The 18,354-nt window shown below is 49.3% G+C and overlaps 1 protein-coding gene across 2 annotated transcripts in view; it reads right to left on the minus strand.

Annotated features, from left to right (window-relative positions):
* The window catches only part of SLC49A3 (solute carrier family 49 member 3), a 29,230-nt gene extending 11,078 nt beyond the window's left edge, over positions 1-18,152 (minus strand). The window contains exons 1-3 of one of the 2 annotated variants that reach the window (XM_072860045.1): positions 18,032-18,152; positions 8,053-8,211; positions 6,906-7,125 (exon numbers count right to left, since the gene is read on the minus strand). In XM_072860045.1, coding sequence (XP_072716146.1) covers positions 6,906-7,125; positions 8,053-8,148 — 316 coding nt within the window. In that variant the 5' untranslated portion in view covers positions 8,149-8,211; positions 18,032-18,152. Of the gene's footprint in view, positions 1-6,905; positions 7,126-8,052; positions 8,212-17,472; positions 17,621-18,031 lie in introns of those variants that run through there. The other variant, XM_072860044.1, reaches the window with a different exon arrangement.
* Positions 18,153-18,354: the final 202 nt, after the last annotated feature.

Consider the following 18,354-nt stretch of genomic DNA (forward strand, 5'->3'; position numbering starts at 1 on the left):
GACCACCCAACCAGGATGAAGAGGCAGATGAAGCATTCTATAAACAGCTGGCAGAAGTCTCACAATCACTAGCCCTTGTTCTCATGGGGGACTTCAACTTGCCGGACGTCTGCTGGAAATACAACGCAGCAGGGACAAAAGAGTTTAGGAGGTTCCTGGAAAGTGTGGAAGGTAAATTCCTAACACAGCTGGTAAGTAGGCCTACCAGGGGAGGTGCCTCGCTTGACCTGCTGTTTACAAACAGAGAAGGACTGGTGGGAGATGTGGTGGCTGGAGGCTGTCTTGGGCTTAGCAACCATGCTATGATAGAGTTCCCGATTCGGGGTGAAGTAAGGAGGAGGGTGAGCAAAACCACTACCATGGACTTCCGGAGGGCAGACTTTGGCCTGTTCAGGATACTGGTTGAGAGAGTCCCTTGGGAGACAGTCCTGAAGGGCAAAGGAGTCCAGGAAGGCTGGGCATTCTTTAAGAAGGAATACCTAAGACGTGTGCCGTAAGACGAACCAGCGGGGAAGACAACTGGCCTGGCTGAACAGGGAGCTTTTGCTGGGACTCTGGAAAAAAAGGGGAGTTTACCACTTTTGGAGGAAGGGGCAGGCAACTCAAGAAGAGTACAGGGTTCTCGTCAAGTCATGCAGAGAGAAAATTAGAAAGGCAAAAGGCCAGCTAGAACTCAATCTGGCCACTGCTGTAAGAGATAATAAAAAATGTTTTTACAAATACATTAACAACAAAAAGAGAGCCAAGGAGAATTTTCCTCCTTCATTGGATGTAGGGAGGAAACATTGCCACCAAGGATGAGGAAAAGGCTGAGGTACTTAATGCCTTCTTTGCCTCAGTCTTTAATAGTCAGACCAGTTATCCCCAGGGTATTCAGCCCCCTGAGCTGGAAAACAGGGACAGAGAGCAGAATAAATCCCCCATAATTGAGAAGGAAGCAGTTAACGACCTGCTACACCAACTGCACACTCACAAGTCTATGGGGCCGGATGGGATCCACCCAAGGGTACTGAGGGAGCTGGCAGAGGAGCTTGCCAAGCCACTCTCCATCATTTATCAGCAGTCCAGGTTAACAGGGGAGGTCCCAGACAATTGGAGGCTTGCCAATGTGACGCCTGTCTACAAGAAGGGCAGGAAGGAGGATCTGGGCAACTACAGCCCTGTCAGCCTGACCTCGGTACCGGGGAAAATTATGGAGCAGTTCATCTTGAGTGTGCTCAACAGGCATGTGCAGGCCAACCAGGGGATCAGGCCCAGCCAGCATGGGTTTATGAAAGGCAGGTCCTGCCTGACCAATCTGATCTCCTTCTACAACCAGGTGACCCACCTAGTGGATGAGGGAAAGGCTGTAGATGTTATCTACCTGGACTTTAGTAAAGCCTTTGACACTGTCTCCCACAGCATTCTCCTGGAGAAGCTGGCGGCTCATGGCTTAGGCAGGTGTACTCTTCACTGGGTAAAAAACTGGCTGGATGGCTGAGCCCAGAGAGTGGTGGTGAACGGAGCTAAATCCAGTTGGCGGCCGGTCACAAGCGGTGTTCCCCAGGGCTCAGTTTGGGGGCCAGTCTTGTTTAATATCTTTATCAATGATCTGGATGAGGGGATTGAGTGCGCCCTCAGTAAGTTTGCAGATGACACCAAATTGGGCAGGAGTGTTGATCCGCTCAAAGAGAGGAAGGCTCTGCAGAGGGATCTGGACAGGCTGGATCGATGGGCCGAGGTCAATTGTATGGGGTTTAACAAGGCTAAGTGCAAGGTCCTGCACTTCAGTCACAACAACCCCATGAAATGCTATAGGCTTGGGGAAGAGTGGCTGGAAAGCTGCCCAGTGGAAAAGGACCTGGAAGTGCTGGGTGACAGCCAGCTGAACAGCAGTGTGCCCAGGTGGCCAACAAAGCCAACAGCATCCTGGCTTGTATCAGGATAGTGTGGCCAGCAGGACTAGGGAAGTGATCATGCCCCTGTACTCGGCACTGATGAGGCCACACCTTGACTACTGTGTTCAGTTTTGGGCCCCTCACTACAAGAAAGACATTGAGGTGCTGGAGCGTGTCCAGAGAAGGGCAACGAAGCTGGTGAAGGGTCTGGAGAACAAGTCTTATGAGGAGTGGCTGAAGGAACTGGGTTGTTTAGTCTGGAGAAATGGAGGCTCAGGGGAGACCTCATTGCTCTCTACAACTACCTGAAAGGAGGTTGTAGTGAGGTGGGTGTCAGTCTCTTCTCCCAAGTAACTTGCGATAGGACAAGAGGGAATGGCCTCAAGTTGTGTCAGGAGAGGTTTAGACTGGATATTAGGAAAAATGTCTTTACTGAAAGGGTGGTCAAGCATTGGAACTGGCTGCCCAGAGAGGTAGTGGTGTCACCATCCCTGTAGGAGTTCAAAAAACATGTAGATGTGGCACTTCAGGACATGGTTTAGTAGGCATGGAGGTGTTGGGTTGACAGTTGGACTAGATGATCCTAAAGGTCTTTTCCAACCTTAATGATTCTATGATTCTATGTCATTCCTGACACCTTTCAAGCCAATACATTTCCTCAGTAAAGCCCAAGCTGGCATACAAGTTGATCTCTGCTACCAACTACAAAAATCACATGGCAGAAGAGAATCTTGGACACTTATCTGTACTGGAGTAGGGGGGCTGCATTGTTATGGGGCTGGAGCTGAGCAGCATGTGAAGCAGCACTCCTGGGACTCAGCTTGGGAATGTGCAAAATTGCAGGAGGCAATTTTTAAACTCTAAGGCGATGTTCTGCAAACAGTCAAACAAGTGAAGCTGATTTTCTACTAGTGTGCAGGGATGGGGTTAGGATAGCCACAGCCAACCTGGAACTGAGTCTGGTGAGAGACGTGAAGGGCAAAAAGAATGGCTTCTACAAGTACATTAGCAGCAAAAGGAAGGTTAGGGAAAATGTGGGCTGCTGCTGGATGGGGCAGGAGACTTGGTGACAAAGGACATGGAAAAGGCCAAGGTATTCAATGCCTTCTTCACCTCAGTCTTTACTGGTAAGACCAGCCTTCGGCGCTGAGGCCAGAGGTGAAGTTTAGAGCAAGGAAGACTTACCCTCAGTGGAGGAGGATTAGGTTAGGGAACATTAAATAGACCAGATATACACAAGTCCATGGGACTGATGGGATGCACCAATGAGTACTGAGGGAGCAGGCTGTTTTCATTGCAAGCCCATTCTTGGTTATCTTTAAAAGGCCATGGCAACTCCAAGAGGCTCCTGAGGACTGGAAGAGAGCCAATGTCACTCCCATCTTCAAGAAGAGCAAGAAGGAGAATCCAGGGAACTCCTGGCCTTTCAGTCTCACTTTGATCCCTGGGAAGGTCATGGAACAACTCATCCTGGACACCATTTCCAGGCACATGAAGGACAACAAGGTGAACAGATGTAGTCAGCAAAGGAGAAATGCTTCACCAACCTAATAGCTTTGTACAGTGCACCCTTGCAGAAAGGTGTCCAACAGCACCATGGGCTGCATTAGGAAGAGCATTGCGAGCAGGTGGAAGGCGGTGATCCTTCCCCTCTACTCAGCCCTGGTGAGAAACATCATTGTGTTTCTCCAGCACTGGACTCGGCACTCCAGTTTGGAGTGCTGAGTCCAGTGCTGGGCTCCTCAATACAAGAAAGATACGCAGTTAATGGAGCAAGTCCAGTCAAGGGACAAAGACATGATTAAGGGACAAGAGCATCTCTCATACGTGAAGAGGCTGGGAGAGCTGGGACTGTTCAGCCTGGAGAAAAGAATCTTGATCAGAGGTTGTAAAGAAAAGGAAACCAGACTTTTCTCAGTGGTGCCCAGTGGCAGGATAAGAGGCAATGGGCAAAAACTGTAACACAGGAAACTCTGTCTGAATATAAACTTTTTTACTGTGACAGTGGTTGAACACTGAAACAAGTTGCTTAGGTAAGGTGCAACACCTACATCCTTGGACCTAGTCAAAACCTGACTAGACATGGCCCTGGGCAACCTGCTCTAGCCAGCTCTGGTTAAGCAGGGGGTTGGATGAGACGATCCCAAGAGATGCCTTCCAACCTCGTCTGTTCCATGATTTTGCTAAGGCATCATGAATAGTGCTATAGCACGTAACAACTGTAGCATTTCTGCTCCATACTTGGGAAAGTACTAGGTTATGATCCTGGTGGAATGTTACCTGCTTCTAAGTACATGGACACAATTAAACAACAGTTTCCAAGGAGATGGATTGATGCTTCTCCATTGGGGTAAAATGCATCTGGGCATTGTAGGGGACTGCCTGAAAACTACTGTCAGGTGTTTACATGAACTATCGGCATACTGAAGCAGTTCCAGAAGGTATGGGTGAGGCATGGAAATGTGAGCATTGGGCTAAATTTGAAAAGACTAAGTGAAACTATCTGAGTAATTACAAGGTCTTAGCCGCCTTCTCTTCCTGGGAAGAGAAATGATATGAGCCTAGACCAAGAATGGAAAGGAGATCACTGGAGTTAATCAACTGTACGGTGTGGTCCAGGGGTCCTGGTGGATTAGGTTGCAGTACTCTGCAATGGGGCTGTGTGTTTTGTGGACAGCAATGCTGATGGGTGCAGAAAATTACACACTGACAGACCACAGTAAATGAAGAATTCCATGGATGAAGCAGAGGCCACTTCAGTGGACTCAGAGAAGTCTTTCTTTTCCTGACACAGGAGAATTTCTCATGGTCTTCACAGGGGATCAGTTCTTGGCCCTGCACTGCTTCTCTGTGAGTAAGTCTCTACAAGTGATGGGGAGGATCCAGATACAATAAATACTCAAGAGCACAGCTGAGTCATAGTGATTTCAGCTGCTCAGCAGGATCCTGGATGCAGGGTCTGTTTTTGCCTGCATACAAGCACAGGGAAGCCTACCCAGAGGCAATAACAGGAGCTGTGGGGATACTGACAGGAGGCTGTAAGGACAGTTTCTGTGTGCAGCACTGATACCGACAGTACAGCAATGCTGAGTTCTGCTCTGGCATTAAGAAAATAAATGGGTATTGATACATTGGAGCAAGCTGAGAGAAAAAACTCACATGAACAACAGGCAGACATGAAGACATGTGGGAAGGGGCAAAGGGAAATGTGCCTGTACAGTGACTGGGTTGGAGCCATTCAGTCTTTCTAGACAAAGGGAGAAGAGGTGATTCTGTCCATAACTACCTGAGAAACAGGTGCAACAAGACCGAATAGCTGGGGGATAAGGAGCATTGAGACAAGAAGTAACATGTAGACATTTGCCAGTGAGGTAATTAACCACTGGAGTAAATGACTGGGCCTGTGCAGATGCTCCTTCTAGGCAATATTTAAACTTTCTTGAAATGAAATCCTGATTTTGTACAGCAGACAATAATGGGTGTAACCAGAAATTATTAATGGAAGCCCCCTACACAGCAATATACAGGTGTTGCAGCAGATAATAATCACAGCCCATTCAGTCCTCACACTGATATCTCAACATGCCACAGATTGAACAACTTCAGGTCTTGAGTTTCCACTGTTCCTTGCTCTTCAGTTTTATTATTTCCCATAGTTAGATCCATTTGGTCCTGTAAGGACTGAGGACGCTATGTGAAAAAAATGCTCTTTGGCTGCTCTGGCTGCTCTCTCACTTAAAAAGAGCAAGTTATCTGCAGGCTGGGGTCCTTCAGGGCAGTGAAGGACCGAGTGCCCAGTGGTCCCTGATAGTACTTGTATTGCACCACACTGACAACAGAGCTCCTTCTCCAGCAAGGAAGATGAAGGTCTGTCTCAGTCCTGGGAAACAAGGTGAGCCATCAGGTCCACCCTATTCTAGGGAAGGCAGCGCAAAGAGAATTTATTTGTTCTGACACCATAAATTCATTCTTGCTAAGCAATAGCACCCGTGCTCTGGGTTTGCAGCAGCATTGGGAAAGCTGTATAGGGGTGCTCCTATGCTGCCCTTTTCCCCATGCCTACCCCTTCCCCACAACTCCAAGGCAGCGGGCAGGGAAGGTGACTGTTGGCTGTTTTGAGGGAAGGGCAGGTGGGGCTCCCCCACACATGTAGATACTGTGAGATTTCCCAGCTGGAGCCAGTGAGCCAGCCCAGTTTCTGGGGCACCTCTCAAGTCCTTGGAGAAAGGAGGAAGAGATTTCTTCTGGCTACTGGGGAAAATGTCACATGGAGGGAGGAAACAGGTCTGTCAAGTGCAGTATTCTGTCTCTAGCAGGGCCCAAAGGAGCCAAAAGAGGAATGAGATTAGGGCAAGCGAACCTGGTGCCTTCCCTCCAGTTTTGCAGCTTCCAAGCACTTTGCAAGGCAGATGTGGTTTCTGCATGGGTAGTCCTGCTGCATTTAGCATCCCCAACATGTTTGTGTGGCCAGCTGAGTATATTTTATCTGTGTGTGCATACATACCAATTGGGAACACATGCTCTGCCTTGCTACTAGACGAACTGGTGGACAAAACTGCTGCAGCAGCCTCACTTCTATCCGGTTACAGAATTTGGCAACTGTAACCACTGGCATCACATGCAATTTGGACACCTTCCTAAGAAACTTCAGAATTAAGGCCACTACAGGCTTTAGATTTAGTAACACTGAGGGCTGTCCCCAACTTCTATGATATTTAGGCAAAGATGATCACCTTGTCATGGCAGATAGGAGGAAGGTTGGGAGCCTGGGTGGCTTACTTTGAACTTTGCACCTGGATGTGGCTAAAGCCCACTTCTTGCTCCCCAGCATGGCCTGCAGGCCATGTCTTGCGGGGCCTTGAAGGCACTGGTTTATTGCACATGGCTCTGAGACTCTTGGGCGGAGCTGTATTTGCAGGGCCAAATGGCTGTAGTGCAGATGGTTTCCTCTGCCTGCTGCCTCTGAAAGGCAAACAAATGCTAGCAAGTTCTGGGTGGCAGCAATATTACTTTGCAGCCATCACTTACACATTGATGCGATCATATTTGCTGTCGCCCTCTGGTGGTCTGGGAACCATAGTGCTGCCAGTTTTGTCGGTGAAAAGATGATGAGGGGCTGTGCCAGTGCACAGAAGCATTGCCCAATAAACAGGTACCAGTAACTCTGGGAACCCAAGCTCAGGAACTTCAGGACACTGAACGTCCGGATGATGCTACCCGTCATGTTCAGCCATGCACTCAGGATCACCTGCAGCAAGCAGAAACAGCCAGGGATTGTGTGCTGAAGCCTGAAGGGCAGAACTTAATGCAGCAGAGCAGCATGAGCAGGGTCTCAGATGCACTGCAGGAGACACTGGGTGTTAGTAATCACTGCATGGGAAGTTGCCTGCAGATGCCCCCCACCCCTTTAGGCCACTGCAAGATGCTCCTGATCCAACAGTAAGTGAGTTACCTGTCTCCTTAGGGAGCAAGGTGGCTGTCCTGGCCCCACATGAGAATTACACCACAATGTAGCTTACGCAAGGCAGCAGACACTGTCATTGAATTAATGAGAAATCCAAAGTTCCCTAATTGCACTGTTTGCAAGTCTGCGCCATCACCCGTATTTTGCTGTGACAATCCAAAGATCATAGCAATGAGTCATCCAGCATACGGATCCTGCAAATGCTCTTCTATACCACTAGCATGCTAGTGTTTCAGTGCCACATTCCACAACACTCTTGCTTCCAGAAAGACTGTGTGGAGGTCCCAAGCTGGCTTAGCATAGACCAAGCTCTGAGCTGACAGGGGTCCCTTGCTTGTACCCTGCCCTGCTGCTCCTTAAACTGGCCCTGCAAGCAAAATAGCTGTGCTAACATTTTTGCAGAGCAAACCCTACCCAATTACAGAAAGCTCTTCACAGAGTCAGCTCACAGCATCTGTCCCTGTCAGTTGGTGAAAACAAAAACTGAAGCAGGAAAAGGCAAGTAGGGATGCAACATTATTCTGACTTTTCCCACTGCTCCCCACCTCAGAGGTGATGTGACAGCTATTACTCAACTAAGAGCTTTCAACATGGTGGTCCTCTGCAGCATTTGGCAAGACTCACATTCACAGTATGCATGTTAGTCCTTTGTGCAGCTACTGCTAATCTCTAGGTGAAACGCCCTCAGGGAAACAGAACAGTTCAACTCACAGCACATCTGAGCCCCACGCTGTCGAGGACCCATGTTGCCACCAGACCAAATGGGATTGAGATGAGGAGATACACTATTGAGAGCCAGTTGACCATCTCCAGGGAAATGCGGAAGTAAGCAGCTGTCTTATCAGCCACAGGAGCAAACGTCAGCCACAGCTGCAGAGTAGAGAGCAAAGATGGGTAAGCATGAACACCTCCACCAGAACAGAAATTCAGCATCCCCTCAAACTGTCTGAGCTGTGAAGGAGCTTGCTATCTTAGTCTCTCCTTGAAATTAGGATGTTAAGGCTGGTAATAAAAATTGAAACCCCCAGTGTCTGCAGTTACTCATGCTAGGACTATTTTACCACTGATATCACCATTATCTTTGCCTAGAGCACCCCATCCATTTCACTACCTCATCCCCAATCCCCTAGTCCTGCTGCTGGGAGCTGGCAGAAGCAGAGGTCAGTATCTTTTTCTGTCCCCAGGTTGATCATGTTGGCCTCTGATGCACTTACTTACCTGATGTAAACCACAAGCAATCCATGTAAACCACAAGCAATCCTTCTATGTCAGCATAAACAAAACAGAGGCTGCCATCTCCTCTCTGCAGCTAAGAGACTCTTAAACTCAGCCTGGTACTTATGGTTGCATTGGTAACCCCTGTATGTGGCCTTGTAAGAACAACTTTGCTATGTGTCAGCCAAGAGAGACGTTATTCCATGCTGTCCTACACACACGCAACGGTTAGGAAAGGACCTTGAAATTTGCATTATTCAATATATCAGAACATGTAACAGGGAAACATGAGAGGTACTTTAATAACTATCCATCTTTTCTTTCCAGTGCCATACCTGAAAATATTTCCCTAAATCTTGTTTCAGGCGCTGGTTTTATAAGGTTGCTGTCTGCTTCTGCTTTCTTCTAAGAATGATAAGGCCTGCAGTGATCTCCAAATCAGGTCCTGAGATCATGCCCACAAGAAAAAAATGAGGGTACTCCCCAAATTTAAGGATGTTTCTGTGGATTCTTTGTGAAGATACCCTCTCTAGTGCTTTTCAAAAAGACTGGCCTAACGTGAGAACAGGTTTCAATAATGTGGGTGTAAGCTGCTCCACTGTTAGAAGATGATCTTGCAGCTGAATACTCAAGATGATAAAGTTTGCAGAAATGTGAACAAAAACTTCAGCTATAGCTTCCTACAAAAGAAATCCAGCCACTGCCTCTTTCCAGGTACCCCTCTCTGCTGTCACAAGCTTCCTCTTCACAGCCTGCATCCTGCAGACAGCATCAGCTGTGGCGTTAATGTGTAACTGAAAAAGGGCTTGGGTAACCTCAGAGGAAGGTGTGTCCCTACACTTTGCTACTTGTTATTTCCAGTGTTCCTATTTACTTCTTACACGCTAGAGACCAGAAAAACTGCCACATTAAATGGAAGCAGTAGGGGAGATAGGCTTTTCTTCTTTTTTAAGTGTCACTGTGTGAGAATAGCCACATGCATCCTAGCAGGGATGCAATGAGTAAATGGCAGTTAACAGAGATGTTTTGAATGTATCATCAGTGCCCTAGCAAGGACTCCTAGCATCAGCCCTTTCCTCTTCTCTGAAAGGAGCTCACATGCCAAATCTCCTGCATTCCACAGGCAGCTCACATCACCATGCTGGGCTCAGACACACCCAGGTGGGATCAGTCAAAGGTCTGGCAGGGGGTGGTTTACTCAGCTTCTACAATCAGGTGGATGAAGATGCTGGGTGCTGAAGGAGGCTATTCCAGGTCACTGGGAGACTTGCAGCAGACTTCTAATAAAATGAGCTTAAAATAATAAATTATAGTGAAATGATGTTACCGTCTTGTCTCAGGAAGAAATTTCACCCACCTTTGTTTTTCCAGAACTGATCTCCATCAGATTGGGATGGGAATTTAAATGTTTAATGCTAATGTAACTGATTAAATGTTACAAGCATCACGAAGGCGTGAGCATTAGTTTGATTACAGGATGCTAAACTGCTGCTAAACAAAACCCAGCTGTGTCTTTCTAGCAACAGCAATTCTCAGTTCCTCACTGCCTTCCAGATGGGGTGGTGGTGATGAAACACTATACCAGGAACTACTTTAATTAAAGAAATGATACATTTTGTGAGCCAGCTTTAGGTACGTTTTCACCCCTCCTGTTCCTCCACACTAGATGCTCACCCATGCATGACATCATTAGGAGAATGAAACCACAATCCAGAGCAGAGCATTTTGTCTTCAGTAGCCGTATACATCTAGGCAAGCTGGAATCAAGCACTCTGGCATGTGTCCGTTGGACCTGGTAAAACCCTTCCTTGCTGAAAAACAAGCATTTGGGCTGGCCTGTATTTCTATCCTGAGCAAGAGCTCCAGTTCTAGTGTATATGTGTGAAAGCGCAGAAGGTAGGAAGTTCCAGACTGCGTTTGTTCTTCAGAATAGGAATTGGGTTTATTTATGGGTTTGGAGACAAAAAGTATGTTTCTGCCTCCCTTCAGGCAGGGGTTGTTTACCACGTGTTCCTCTAACAGAGAAATTAAGAGCAGGCAATGGAGCTCCTTGGGCAATGGAGCTCGAGGTGGAGCTGTGGTCAAAGTGGCCGCCAAATGCTCCCGCAACAAAGAGATGGCACTGTGAGGTTTTGCCAACACAGGAAACTGCCATGCTAAGCAAGTGAGTATGCCACCTTCCGCTTTTAGTTTTCCCAGCTACGATTACTTCATCCACAGTAGTTAGCAAGTTCTTCTGCTGGGAGCTAGAGCCCTTTTCCTACTTGTTGTTTCTGAAACTCTGCACTGCCAAGGCTGGTACTTACGCCGGGACTGCCGTGATAGACGTACCCTCAGGCAGAACAGGGTGAGGACGATGCAGTTCTTTCCTGGTGAGGTCTAAGCCCTGTAACCTCTAAAGATGCAGAATAGAGACTGAGAGAGGTTCCTTTCTCCTCCACTCCCCAAGGGCCATTGTCTTAACTCAGCTTTGGCACACCAAAAACAGTATCAAAGCTCCCCACTGTAGATCATGGTGACAGATGCAGGAGGAGAGATAATGTGTGGGGTTATAGGATGCCAGCCCCCAAAAACTGGTTGCTCCTGGGACAGATAAAGGAAGGAGAAACAGACAGACACGTCTGTTCTTGCAGGGTTGTCTACACACCTGTTCAGTCCCTGCACAATCCTCACTTTGTGGAAATATGCCCTTGTGGTCTGCTCAAGCTGCACTCAGCTCCGTTGTCTGTGTAGCCACACACACCTAGAGCCTCAGTGTGAGGTGCAGAAGCCATCAAGGGGAGTCTGTGTTATGTGCTGCACTGCTACATCCATGTACACATGTGCTCCTCTGAAGGCAGCTCAGTGGATGTCACCACAGCAGAACTGAGAGAGTCCAGCCCCTTGTCAATGTCTCTACCTGATTTGCAATGGTGACAAGCAATTTCCATTCACCCACTATGGCTTATGTGTCTTCTGACCCCTGTCAGGGCTAGAAGTAACCAAAACCTTTTAGCAAACTTTGACAAAATTCCCAGCTTGGCACTCCACAGATCAGGAATGCCTTGTCTCTGAGGATTTAAATGCACCCAGCTCAGAGTCCCACACCCTGACTGCTCAACAACTACCTTGTGCAGCCCCCACACCAAAACACAGCTGGGCTGCTTAATGAGTTGGAGTGCATGACATTGGAGGTCAGCAGGAGACCACTCTCTGGGCCATGGCATAGTTAGGTCAAGTCATGTACACAGAAGCCCACGCAAAGCCACTCAACCACAGGGACTCTTGGCTTTGAACACTAAACCACCACAATGGGTTTGTGAGCCCAACCCCTAACACTTGGCAAAACTCACTTCCCAGCATTACCTCACAGATTTTGCATTATTTGTTCTCAAATGACAGCTCCTGCTGTAGTATGATACAATATAATTGGCCATGGTGACTCATGCTGTAGACCATAGTATTTGATCCTTCAGCATTTGGGGTGGACTTTTCCCTCCCTTCAGATATGCATCTAGCAGGATGTTGAAATAGCCACTGTAATAACATACACCATTTCTTCTCCAAATGCAGGAACTGTAGTTCCTACACGCTTCTCCTCTCCTGAGCTCAAGCCTTAGAAGCATGTTTATTTCACTGTGATTTCTGAGTTTAGAGACAGCAAAAGCTCCAGTGCCTGCTAGTCTGGGCAGGAAGTCATACCTCAGCACACAGTCTTCGCTATAAAAACTTGTGCTCCATACAGTGGGCACAGCAACTGATGAAGAGGACAGAGGTCCCCTGAAGACCCACGAGCCTGTTCTGCCTTGCACTGGAGTACAGCTGCAGCTCCCACTGCTTTCAGCACACAGCTGGCTGATAGGGTAGCCATGCCTCATCACTGGAAGAAAAGGACAGAAATGTTTTCCACCCAGAGTCTATTTATATCCTCAATTGCAGGAGAGCCCCCTCCACACCTCCTTTAACAATGGAGCGTGTGCGATCACCAGGGAAAGCAAGTGCACTGAAACTCAAACCACCTGACTGGTACTGATGTTGGAGGGGTACTGGCTCCACTTTCAGCTCTCTCTCCCTTTGCTTTAACTTTGTTCTAGCTGACATTTTGTTATCTCTTCTCTTGCACCTCCCAGAGATTGCCTGCTGCCTTCCCTATTAATTGCAGGCCTGCTTGGGCACTCCTGTAACCAAGAACAGGTTACAGCTGTTCTCATCCTGCCCCCATTTCTAAGCTTCTTTGTTGCTCTTTCTGATACCCTTGTAAACCTTTAACTGATTCTCAGACATGGATCCAGCCCTCTTCCTCCCAGAATCTGTCCAAACCCTCTAGTTTTCCTCCTGCTCTCATTCCCCTTCTACCTCCATCTTCGCCAGGTTCAGTTCCTCTACCCTATTGCCTTTACTGATTTTACTCCCACACAGACTCTCCAGGACCTCTTTCACCTGCAGGACCCAATTTCCCTCCACCCATTCCAAGGGAGCCCAACATTCGCCCTCCTTCCCACTTCTGCAGGAGGTTACTAGTAGGCTGTGAGCCACCGTGGGCTGTGAGCTCTGTCTACAGTGGTAGCAAGGTGATGGCTGAAGGCGGGCCTCCATACAGACTCTACACTTTGGTAAGCAATAGGTGTGAGCTGCAGAAGGCAGCATAAATAAACACAGCCCCAGGATTTTTGGAGCTCAAAGAGCAGTAATGATATATCGATGCATCACATGTATAACCAGGCGCAGACCTGCCAGAAGCAGTACGAAAAATGTTGTTTTTCATGAAAGGCAAGCTGTTAACAATGTCTACCCTCCTCACCAAGAAATCAAGATTCTAAAAGTGAAAAGCAAAATCATTTGCAGAATGGCAAGCAAATGCAATCAGGCAGGGTGGAAGTTACGCCACTTTGCCATGTCAATGGTGGTATCAGCTAGCAAAGGCTGCCATATGGAGTGCTCTTCACTGTCTGGCATACTGCATAGATGTGCGTAGTGTAGCAATGCCCCTGTAATACCCTTTATGTACAGCTTAAAAAGGAGGAGCCAAGGGGGATGACTTAGATGAAACAGGACCTTCTGCTTTGTCACAGGCACAGCTCACCAATCCCCAGTCAGGCACTGCCTGCAGCAGCTCTCCCTGTCCCAACATGCTCTGTCCCATGCACCCAGACACTGCTTTGAAGGTGATGTAGGATGTCTTTCTGAGACATGCAGGCTGCCACCTCCTCCTCCCCCGGGACCGGGCTATGATGCCCTTACAACAGACTCCTCATCTTCAAGGTCAAAAGGGCCAGACAGTCTGGAAGCAAACAGCCCCTGGCCTCAACTGAAGGCACCCATGCTGACACAGCAGCCTAGGAATTAAGGACAGAGGTGTGATCTTCAGAAAGTTCAGATCCCTGCCTAGATGTCATGTTTAGCCTCTACAGCTCTCAGGAGGACTAGCAGGAGCAGCAGCTGTGTGTGCATGCATATCTACAGGGGCACTGCCGGAGCAGACAGGTGTGGGCGAGGAGCGTGCGCGCCCTGCCCTGGAGCATGCCAGTCTCCACTTGTGCAGCTCTCCTTCCTCTCCAAAGTACACTAAGCAGTGGTGGAAGTCCTCCAGGCTGGTGAGTCAGGAACCACCCAGCCAAGTGTGAGCCTGCTCCAACCCTCTGCTCCCCTCCTCCTCCTCAGCTTGCTCACGCTGACAAGTGCAGAACAGGGCAGGAAACACTCTTGGTTTCATTCTTCTGTGCATTTCTCTGTCCCCAGCACTAAGGCAAGGAAAAAGTTCCTCCTGTGAAACACAAAGTTCTCACCTGTTCAGCTTCACAGGAATGAGGCAATGAGGAAGGAGGTATTTGCCTTAGCAGTTTACTGCTACGGCAGCTGTCAGCACTCCATGAATACTCTTAAACATTAAGTCTTCAGATTAAAAAACCCATACAGTCAAACCCACAGCATCAGTTTGACAAAACAAATCTGTGGAGCAACTGCAGGCATAGTTATGTCACCCCTCACCAGGAGTGCTGCAAGAGACAGCTGGGGAGCAATCATCTAAACTTAGCTGTGGTCATAACGGCCTCTCTGCCCAGGACTTCAGGCAGCAAGTGAATTATACTGATGCCTACTTATGGCCTTCTTAAGATAATGTAAGGACTTCTTACGCTACATTGTCAGATAGGAATTTCCAGAACAGCTGTATTTAGGAAATGAGAACCAGTCCCTGGTAAGATAGTACCCACTTTGTACGGCAGGGAGAGACAGAGGCTTTTAAACTCAGGTCAGTAACAGAGATTCAAGTAAGGGGCTATTTATTGTCGGTGTAAGCGCCTCCCTTATATCATATTTACGCCACTGTGCTCTGGTTAAAGAAGGGATTTCACACGATGACGTGGAACAGGAGGAAGCAGGGAAGAGCGCCCTTTTCATCATCACATGGTCTGGCCTGGCTTTGCTCAATCACAATCCTAAAACAGGCTGAACTAAGAAATACTTCCTTCTGAGCGTGCCCTTGCTGCATGACCGAGTGTGCTTTCCTGAATTTAAGTTGCTCCTGCTTTGTCTTCCTGACACTGACAGTCTCTCCCCCTGAGGATTGTCTCCTGTCTGCCACTGTTAGTGACACTGAAGGCCACTAATAGAAAGCTGCACGTGGGCATGGGTAAGAGTGGGGAATACAAGGCATCGTACTAGAAGCTTGGTCCAGCACATGAGGTGATCTGTACTTTCCAAGTCAGACAATTCAAAAGTCATGTGTCCTCACCATATACATTTTGCAGGAATACAGGGGCCTGACACAGGAATACATAGAACAAAGTGCTGCATGCAACATCTGCACAGGAATGGAGGACACAGCTTGCAAGGCAATTTTCACACCACAGAACTGGTAAGTTAATCTTTCCATCTGGAACTTTTAAACAGCAGGCAACCAGTTGATTTCGTGGCCTTTCAACCACTCCCTCCATTTTAATGTGATTTTTATCAGGAACATTTAGGAGAAACTTTAGCATCAGGAAATGTTTGGTTACAACTTTATATGCCAGCATACTTGCCATTCCGGACTTTTGCAGTGCCTTAGAAACAGAATTTCCACCTACGATATTTATTAAGCACCCAGTTTTGAAGTGGTGAAGTTCTGGCTTAAGTTCATACTGTGGGAAAATAATAGTGTGGACAGTCAGGAAGTTGGCAAGAGACCAAGCAGAGAGACAACAATACAATCTTTCAGGGCTACAAAGTTTTCAGCAACACGACTCAGGATACAGTTATACTTGCAGATGCACTGAAAGGACCTTTTTAAGTAACCCACCAGTTTCACTGTTAAGGCTTCAGCAAAGCCAAAGTCCGACAAGACATCCTGGAAAGGTTTGTGTACAGCTTCTTTCACCCATGCTGTCACTGTGCACTTCTAGCAGGGTGGATTTTTTTCCTGCTACATAATGTTCTTGTGCTGTGCCAATTTAACTGCAAGGAAGCAGCAGGGCTTCACAATGCTTTTCTGCAGGATACTTTTTTACACTCTTCAAGGATACACCGATTTTACCTTGAGAAAGCACATTTATTTTTTGTTTTCCAGATACAGCCAAATTCTATGTTTTTCCATTTCTCTACTCCAGCACTCTTGCATCATGGAATACCTACTCTTCCTTCCCAGCATTTAAATGTTTGCAGGTTGCAGTGCCTGATCTTGGCTGCCAGACAGCCTGCATTCGCAGCATGGTAATCCTCAAGCACAGGAATAATTCTACATCAGTCTGATAATTATCAACAATGTCCTCAATGACTTGGTGAGCAAAGATTTGGGCTTCCATCTTGCATACTAGGACTTGGTAAGGGGAAATCTTATGTGTTTATCTTGATAATTTCTGAACTTGGTTTTAATCTGTTCAACAGGTGGGATGTGATCTGGCATCCATTTTTTTCAGGTCTTTCAGAATAAACCTGTAGGCAATAGAAATTCACGTACCAGTATGTTTAGTACAGAATCACTCCCATACTGTTCTCTATGTGCAACAGATACCAAAAGGAAACCTGCCTGCTCTCTTTTCTGACCAGACAAATCTGCTGTCATAGGCCAGCAATAAGGCAGAGCTAACTCCTGCTCCTCTACACAAGGAGTTTCAAGACTGTTCTCCTATTCTTACGTTTGAAACGTGTGACCCTCACAGACGCTGAATACTTTCTGTTCCTTCCCATGGCCTACGAAGTGGACTCGGCAGCAGTTTCAGCTGTGCTCCAGAATACACTTTGCTCCATCCCAATCTGGCTTGACGCTGCGGTAATTGCTTCTGCGCTCTTCGAGATCACAGACACGCTCCCGCCCCGTCCTGCCCTTCCCCCATCAGCACCCTTCCATGCCCCGCATCCCACCGGTCAGAAAGGGAGGTGTGCAGACCCAAGCCGTAACCAGAGAAACAAAGTTCAAAAGGAAAAGCCACTTATTCCGTCCCTAGGGCACGGCCAGGCTGAGGCTTCTCCGTGCTGTGCGAATACAACTTGAGTCCCGGTGCTCCAAGGATGAGGGGGTGGATCTGAGACAGGGCACTGGGGCAGAGCCCTGAAGATTGCCTGTCTGCTTCTAGGAAGAGATGGCAGGTGGTTTTGGCTCAGGTGAGCCCTGTCACCCCATCCTCTCTGGGCAGCAGCAGCCAGAGTCGCTCTCCAGAGCTCCGGCACAGGCAGGCAGGAGAGACGGTTGTTCGCCCTGCCTGCTCTGCGCCTCCTCCTGCGCTCTCGGCTGCTCGGGCACCCCGGGGCTGCCGGCAGCCGCCCCTTCCCCCCCCGCCGCGGGGCCGCCCTCGCCCCTCCGGAGGAGCGTCCCCGCTGCCCGGCGCGGCCGCGACCCGCACGCCCCCAGCCTGCGGGGGTCCGCCAGCCGCGCAGCGGGGAGGGTGTGCGGGGGCGGCGGGGGAAGCCGGGCGCCGCCGGGTCTCGGCCAGGCCGGTGCCGGCCCCGCGCCGCACTCACCATGGCGTTGGAGCAGTTCAGCAGGCACACGGCGGCCAGCAGGAACCACCGCCGCCGGTAGGTCTTGAACTGGGCCAGCCGCCCCCGGCCGCCCTCCCCCAGCAGGCTCGCCGCCTCGGCACCCTCCATCGCCGCTCGGCTCGGCTCGGCTCGGCTCGGCACTGCCCCGCCCGGCCCGGCCCCGCCCCGCCCCGCCGCGCTCGTCGGCCTCCCCGGGGCGGCCCCGGCCGAGCCACCGCCTGCCGCCCGGCCCGGCACGGCCCGGCACGGCCCGCAGCGTGGGGCAGCGGTGCGGGCGCGCTCTGCGGAGCCGCTCCAAGCCGAGTGACAGCCGCTTCCCGCGGGTGCTGGGCCCGGCTCGGAGCCGGCTGCCCGTGCCCGGGGAGCCGAGTTTGCCCTGTCGCGCTTGGCAGAGGGGAAAAGCCCGGTGCTCCGAAACGGAACTGCTAAGGCGCTGGGGGGGGGAACGCCTCTCTTTCCCCGTGTGTCGTTAAAGCAACAACAACAGCAACAACATCACTAATGCCCGCTGATAGCTCCGCGTTATCGCCAGAGTCACCGTTAACTCTTCCCTCGGGGCAGCGCCAGAGCGGCATCTTCAGTGGTTGGGGGTGATGGTGGCAGCAGGACGAGGAAGCCTTGTGGGAGCAGCCCTGTCCGAGGGTGATCTCTTACTGGAGTAGAAAAAGGACTAAAGGAGAAGGAGAATAAAAGGAGGATGTTACGACCCACAGGGGTCTATCAGACACGGGATGTACAGTTCGGTTATGGTTTTATATGACTGATATGCTGCAGACAGCAGTATCTTCTTCCCCCAATGCAGACACCCACACTAGCTGTTACTCGCTTCTCAAAAACTCTCCAAGGGAAAAAGCCAAGAGC

Source organism: Ciconia boyciana, chromosome 4 (assembly GCF_034638445.1).
Source record: "Ciconia boyciana chromosome 4, ASM3463844v1, whole genome shotgun sequence".
NCBI classification, from domain to species: Eukaryota; Metazoa; Chordata; class Aves; order Ciconiiformes; family Ciconiidae; genus Ciconia; species Ciconia boyciana.